A 7,867-nucleotide genomic window follows, 5' to 3' on the forward strand; every position below is an offset into this window, starting at 1 on the left:
ATAAAACCACCAAGTATATATCCATCTGTCTCTTTGCTAATCTGCTACCTAAGTTCATGAGGCCAAATACTTAACTTCAGAGTATTGCATCAGATTTTGGCCATTCTGACAGACTCTTGGCATGTCCTGTGCCAGGACTGTAGCTGTGTAACTATAGGCTCACATTGGGGTTTGGTTTTTTTTTTTCAAGAATCCACTACCATCTCTGCCAAACATAAAAACTCTTAGAGATTTGCAGCAAGCTCCCTCCCCTTAACTGCTCTGCAATCTGCTGGACATCACTTCATTTGTACTCCTCACTCTCTCGAGGCTGCAGCTATAATCTCATTCCGGTGTCACTTGTTATCAAGAAGAGTTCCTTCTGCAGCTAGTAGAGTTGTTAACTTTAGCCAGGGCATGCAGGTTTATTCCTTTCCCTCTGATGGATTTACCAGATCTGTACTTCAAGTGTAAAATCACAACATGAACCAGACAGACTGGGAGCAGAATGCAGCTGAAGATAACACAGCCATGCATTGGCCCTCCAGAGGCTTCACTTTTTCTGAGTTTAACTGTCAATTAATTTATCCTCTAATTAAGTATTAATGAGTAATCTCAATAAATGGCTCTCAGTTTTGGTAAATATACTTCTTTTTCATGCTTTAGCAGCAGTTTATTTCCTATGCTGTGGTTTATTTCTTTCATGCAACAGATGCCATGTGTGCTCCTAACATTATGCTATGCATTGTGCTTTAAAGCAGTGACAAACAACTGTAAAGAACTTGGTATCTTCTTACTGAAAAGTTAATTTCTATGTCTGTTTATTTTTTAAGTTACAGTCATTGCCAACTTCACTGGTGAGAATTAATTTTCACTAGGGCTGATTCTAACATATAGTTAGTGAAGTGTGATCTGAATTATTTACATTCTGTGTAATAAAATGGTTAGTCATTTATACTTTCATTACTCATGATGAATCAGTACAGAGGTAATGAAGATTGTGCATGGGTTTTTAATTTTTACTTAAAGTAGTAAAAGCTTAAATTGGCTAGGGGTGGAAGACAAATACTTTGCATTTTTGACTTGCAGACTGAACACATCAGATATTGATTTTCCACCCACATTGTTGCCACCTGTGGAATCCATAAAATGCAGTTCTGTTACTGTCAGTCTGAAGAGTTGACTGTGTTTAAGTAATTATTCTAGCACTGCATTACTTCTTTTAAAGCACTTTTCTGTCTCAAGATTGTGGGGTTTTTTTTGGTAATTGGTTTGAATATTGCAAAATTACTTTGGGAACAGAGGTCTAATCACCATCCCTCCCCTTCTCTGCCACACTCAGCTCAGTGGTAATGATGAGATAGCAGATGTTGTGCCTACTGTAGAACCATACATGGCTTTTTCTCTTGCTGTCCTGTGCTTCCATTCCGCAGCTGCCTGCACAGCTGCCATGACGTGGTGCTGCGGCGGAGCAATCTGGGGAGCTGGGGCTTCAGCATCGTCGGGGGCTACGAGGAGAACCACACTAACCAGCCTTTCTTCATTAAAACCATTGTTCTGGGAACTCCTGCCTACTTCGATGGGAGATTAAAGTAAGCCAAAGTAGCAATGGGAGAAATAATAAAAATAGCAATAAAATCAACAATAATGAACCACTTTTAAATAGTTATGTGCAACTAATTGCTTAAGGAAATGCATCTTGGGCTGCTGGACCATGCAACCTGGTAGTGCATTTCCCTCCCTAATGAGTGGGATGCAGGGAGGTAACAGGGTGTTTCTCTTGGGGAAGGGGCATCTCAGAGGAGATGGCATCTCCTGTGATCTTCCCCAGCTGTGCTGCTGATGTCACCTGCCATCTCCCTGTTGAACTCCACTTTAGGCCAAGAGAATGTGTACTGTATATGTGCAGAACTAGCTAGTTTTTGTCTTCCTATAAAACAGCTAAAAGTTAGAGCTTCATTTCTGCAAAGTAGGCAAAACTGCTTTCTGCTCTCACATAGCCTTCTGAAGCCACTGGAAACTGATACTGAAGATGGGTGCTGCTGCTTTAATAGAAGGGCAAGAAAGCAGATGATAAAGAATTCTGAAAAGATTGTTAAGGACCCAAGTCCCCATGACATTACCCTGTCATTAGTTGGCAGGAAACTCACTGATAAATGAAGCAAGTTCAGCAGAAGCCCCTGAGATGGTGGAGCTGGAGCGCTTGCCCCACAAGGAGAAGGCTTCAGGGGCAGCCAGCAGCCCTTTCCAGTACTTACCTGCACATTGTCAAGGAGACAGGGCCCAGTGGTGCAGGGTGAGAGGATGAGTGACAACAGGAACAACTTGAACTAAAAAGCTTGAGGTTGGTTATGAGGAGAAACTATTTCCCCATGAGTATGGTCAGGCAATGGCGTAAGTTGCATGGTCTCTGCCCTTGGAGGTTTCTGTGACTACTGGGTAAAGCCCTGAGAGTCCTGGTCAGAGCTTACAGCTGACCTTGCTTGCAGTAGAAGGTTGGGCTGTAGAGCTCCTGAGTCCCTTCTGACCTTAAAGATTGTATGATTTTACTTCCACGTTACATTTGGATGCGGCTCCCAGGTTTAGTATCCAGATATACATCTTAGCCTCATGTAGGATTAGTTCAGAACTAGGACTTAAAATTCCCATTAAGGGTTCTCTTGTTCATAAACTTGATTTTTTGTGAAGGTGGTAGTCAAGAATATACAACTTGAAGTTTCGTGGCATGGTTTTTACATGCAGATTTTCTTACAAAGTGACTTAAGAAAAGAATGTACTTATGCCTAGAGCCTTGACAGTAATTGATTTTTCAGTTCAGTGACTAAATAAATAAATGAAAAAATAACTTGGCTGAACATAAAGTTACTTTTTTTTTAAACTGTGGAACAGTTTGGATTAAATTAAAGATCTCAGTTCAACTCAAATAATTTCAGATTAGTGACTTAATAACTAGAAGTCTTTACACAAATGGAAGTTCAAGCATCATTCCTAAGAAGAGTGGAAGAATCATCATGGTCACATTTACCCCCTTGTAACCTATGGAAAATATGCTCTTGTGTGATAATGTGACGTAGTGCTCTCTTTTCAAATGTCTGTTCTACTGAAAATACAGACTTAAAAATGGGCCATCTACAAGGGAGAGCCCCTTCGAACCTGCACCTGGAGTTACCGTGGGACAGGTCTCTTCTAAAGCTGTTCTGTTTTGTTTAAATTATCTAAATGTTAGGCTGGAGAGGAAGGGAATAAATAACTTCACAGTTCAATAGTTTAGACAGTTTTCTGCTTACATGATCTGTCTGGTGTGATTTTATAGAAGGCAAAATGGCTTCCTTGGAAAGGCTGTGGGAGTGAGATGTCATTCAGTGAACTGTAGCACTTTGGTTTGGGCGATGGGGTTCCTTGGTTCAGGAGAGGACTTTTGAGTGCACATTTGACTGGTGTTGATAACTCTGCTCCCTCTTCCTCTGCTCTGACCTAGGGAAAGCTCAGGAGAGCATCTTTTTGCCACCCATTTTGGTGCCTCCAATACTTGAGAGGATCAGTTTCAGGAAAAGTCCTGTTTGATCTCCAAGTCACATTTGACTAGTCTGGGGAATGTCACACACTCGAGTTGCAAAGCAGAGGTGTCTAGAGAAGGAACATGCTCAATACAGAAAGAAATTCAGTGCATTTTTGAAGTTTTTCTTGAGGTTCTAAAAACTAGAACTTAACCCTTTGAGGTAATTTTTCTCAGGGCCAGCAAATGGCACCCTCACAAGTTCTGTTACCCAATCCAAAACGCAGAGATGCTGCAATTGAACCATCTGCTGAGGGACATTTCAAGCCAAATGGTTATATTTGACAAAATCATAAGCCACTGAAAACAAGGTTCTTAGTTGGAATGTGGTTGGTTGGTAACCATAATATCTTTACTTACACCTCCTACAGCAAAGGCATGTTTGGTGTAAATGTGTTATAATCCACACAAACAAACAGAAATGCTTCTGTCATGCACATGCTATCTCATCTTCTCTTGACTCCATTAGGTCTTCCCAAATATCTCTTCTCATGCTTCTGTACAAGTCAGCTCTTAATGCAGAACTATCTTGGTATTAGCATGGAAGTAGAATGATTTGGGAATTTCCCAGATGAGTTTCAGATTAATCCTAGAATAGTTGGAAGTTGAAAGGGACCTTTTAAAAGTTATCTTGTCCAACACTCCTGCAATGAGCCAGGGCATCTTTCAGTGGTAGGACAGACTTCAAATTGAACTGCTTTGGGAATTCTAGTTACTCTTTCCAGCCTGATGCAAAGGGGGAAAGTATGTACCTCCTACCACCCCAGCAGTGAAGTGCTGTTTGTTGGTGTGTGCTAATTACTGCAGAGCAGGTCTCGTAATGTGTTCTTCTTTCTTGTTGTGTTTTTTAGGTGTGGTGATATGATTGTTGCTGTAAACGGACTATCCACGGTTGGAATGAGTCATTCTGCACTCGTTCCCATGCTGAAGGAGCAGAGGAACAAAGTGACTTTAACTGTGATTTGCTGGCCTGGAAGCCTCATATAGAGTTGTGAATCACTTTGGTTCAAGCAGCATCTTTTTCTAGATAGCTGGCACAAAAATCTCCTCTATCTTTTTTTTTCCCCTATTGATACAGCTGGTTTAAAGCCGGGCCAAAACTGCTGTATTCTTTTTTTACAGGCCTCTCAGACTTACTCTACCTGTTCTGCCATCCTGAAGTAGCTATTCCTGTTTGCTATGTCTATTGCTGACACAAATGCAGATATATTTGAGCTCACAGAGAAACCCCCACTCCACTCTGGCTGTCATTGAGCTTTTCCCATCAGGCTTGTAGGGTCTGCAGAAGAACTTAGCTGTTCCTTGGGTTTCTCTGCAAAGTCCTCAAGTTGTGTTGTGATATATAAATGTAACATTCATGTGCCCTCTCTTCCTGGCAAAGAGAACATGTGTCAGTACCAGAATGACACATCTGTCTGCTGCTGTGAACCAAAACCTGTTTCCAAAGGTTACATCTCTTCATTTTGTAAACCTTTCTGGTTTGATCCCCCATATTTTGGACTGATTCAAGTATTCCATCTTACTCATCACAAATTACTTGGTCCCCCAAATTTTTCTTACTAGGCATCAATGTTCATAGAAAAGTAGGAAAAAAGCCTGATATCACTAGAATTTTTATAAAGTGCAATAATTGGACTCTTTGTTAGGAAACTTTAATATATTACAGAGTTTGTACCCTACACAAGAAATACGGAAGTAATTCCCGTTGCAATGCTGGCAAGGATTCATGTGCCCAAGGTCTCCTTTGAGTGAATGGCTTGCAGTGTTAGACTTTACTTTACAAATGAATGTTTTGCTATGTCAGAGAATTTTGATGAACATTTTTATGGAATCATTTTTACCGTTTCTATTGTAGTTGTCAGCTCTCTTTATTCAAGTGTGGAAACAATACTTTGACTAGTACTTTCTAAATGAGAGAATTATTTCCAGGGAAAAAAGCAAGCTATTAAGAAACCATATGTTATGGTTTACAGGTGAGCAGGCTAGAAGGAAAGCTCTTTGATTTCAAGTCCAACTGCAAAGTAAGCTGCAAAGTTCACTCTTACTGTCACCTCTTGACAAATGTGCAAATGCCTTGATATCAAATGCTGAAAAGAGCTCTTTTGCATTTCAGGATATTTTTTTTTCCCTTTAGAGAGCACCTGCTATTAAGTTGTCAGTAATACAGTTTGTCTTGGATTGTATTTAATATTTTTACAAACCAACCTGTAACTTCTAGACTTTGCCTTTCCATGATTTTTGCAGGCTAAGCACCCACTTGTTTAAGAAAAGAGGGGTGGAGCACAGAAAGAAATGTGCTGACCTGGAGCTAACCCTGTGTGTTGTCAGTGTTCTCAATATTTGAAAAGAGCTTCATTTATAAACCAGGTTCCCAACCTGAACTGATTTTATGAATGACCTCTGTATTGTATTATTAATTACCAGAGAATGTATTTGAGAGTCACAGCATATTTCAATTGTGAAGCATGAACTTTATTTTCAAACTTAGCTGGTGTAATATCAGGGCATATTATCGCATGTCATCAATTCCAGTAGCTTTGTTTTCAAAAGAAATAAAGTTACTGTTTTGCAAAAAAAAAAAAAAAAAAAAAAGAAAAAAAAGGAAAAAAAAAAGAAAAAAAGTTTAAAATCTCATATGGTTTTATTCCTCTCTGTAATGTATACTATTGGTTTAATTTCATAATATTAAAATACAAAAGAATGTCCTCTCCAGTATATTACTGTAGTGAGAATCCTTGTTTCTGAAGCAAACACCAAATTTATTTGATACTCTAACTGATTAAGAACCAGTTTTCTCCCATTCCCAGATGGTGTTTAACTGTATGCTTTGCCCTTATGCAGACTTTTTTGTGAAGTACATCTTAGTGTGTAGGCTTTAGGGAAGTTTTTGACATATGTACTAGATTTAGTGGTTTTTATTTTAAAAATTACACTTTTCATTCAAAATACTGAAAAAATATTTTTAGATTTTTTTTTCCTTTTATATGTTAAATGTAGCAAAAGCATGGGTTAGCTTAAGCTGTGCAGTTTTGTTTCTGTGTGCTGTAGCTTTTGATCAGAATATCTAAGCGATAAAACTTCAGAATAAATTCACTTCCTGAATCATCTTTCCCCTTTCTCTTGTAGCAGCATAGTTGGGTTTGGTTTTCTGTGCCTTCTGTTTTAAATTATTTCAATATTATTTTTTTCCAAATATTGCTATCTAATTGTATGGTATTAATGAAGGATGAATGAAAATAAAAGTTCATTCTACACATTGTAATAACTCAGAAGTGTCGTCTCACTCTTTGCAAAAGATACGGGGAGCTCGGTGCAGACTTGGTTTAAAGATAATTTTTTCTCTCCTGTGATTTATCATAAATTACAGTTAGTGAATGTACCATAAGGGTCTGAGGGTATGCTCATCCTGCCAGGGTGACACACCAGCTGTTTAACCATTAGTCCCAGCACTGAGAAGTGTTTCTAAAGTGGAGGTAAGATCTGTGCTTTATGGTACTTTGCCACAAGCAGCGTTTCCTCTTTCCCCCTCCAGGGCAGCTGGTACTGATCAGCTGGAGGATGTTTTCACAGCAGAGACTTGATGCAAGGAGACAGTCTTGCTGGAAACATCAGTTCTACAGCTGAAACTTGAGCCTCCTGGTTATCAGTTCCCATCTCCATCTCCTGCAGGCAAGGATGCTCTATCCTTAGATGTCTGCAATGCTAGAATGAGTCTAAAAACAATTTCTCAGTGATTTGCAGTAAAGATGCCCAGACTCTGTATTGCTGCTCCTTGCAGTAGTTAAGAACTTGAGCTGAGTTCCTTTAAAAGAGAACCATGCCTGTGTACAGAAATGCAGAAGAAACCTGCCACATCTGCCAGTAGATTATGAGGTCTGGTGTTTCTTGTAAGGTAGGAGCCATACCATCAGAGTTTTGGTTTTACAGACAGATAATTGAGTTCATTGCTGCAGGGGGAGGTGCACAGAACTTGTGTAAGGTGGTGGACTTGGTCATATGTGTGCTGGCACTTCATGGAAGGAACGCCTTTTCCAAACAACCCTGGGGATCCTCAGTTAAGAATGTAAAAGAGCTTATTCTGTATCACAGCATGCCAGTAAAGTGAAATTTAGAAAGCTTGTTTGCCATGCTAAACTTTCTCCTTACAGTCATGAACAACTGAGGGGAAAATCAATTCCACAGAAGAATGCAAAATATATAGTAAGAATATATTTTAAAATTCTGTAATAGATCCAAGGTGGATATGATGAAAATCTGAGCTTGGTTCTCAGAATGTGACCCAGACAACATCAGAAGGAAGGGAAATTCCTTTTTTGAAAAAAGGAACTTGAC

The 7,867-nt window shown here is 39.4% G+C and overlaps 1 protein-coding gene across 5 annotated transcripts in view; it reads left to right on the plus strand.

Annotated features, from left to right (window-relative positions):
- LNX2 (ligand of numb-protein X 2) overlaps positions 1–6,801 on the plus strand; it is a 59,820-nt gene extending 53,019 nt beyond the window's left edge. For all 5 annotated transcript variants that reach the window (XM_071434004.1, XM_071434008.1, XM_071434009.1 and 2 more), the window contains 2 exons: positions 1,413–1,571; positions 4,387–6,801. In XM_071434004.1, the coding sequence (XP_071290105.1) occupies positions 1,413–1,571; positions 4,387–4,522 (295 nt within the window). In that variant the 3' untranslated portion in view covers positions 4,523–6,801. The remainder of the gene's footprint in view (positions 1–1,412; positions 1,572–4,386) is intronic.
- Positions 6,802–7,867: the final 1,066 nt, after the last annotated feature.

This window comes from Agelaius tricolor, unplaced genomic scaffold (assembly GCF_023055355.1).
Source record: "Agelaius tricolor isolate 1412-34295 unplaced genomic scaffold, bAgeTri1.0.p SCAF_9, whole genome shotgun sequence".
Lineage (NCBI taxonomy): Eukaryota > Metazoa > Chordata > Aves > Passeriformes > Icteridae > Agelaius > Agelaius tricolor.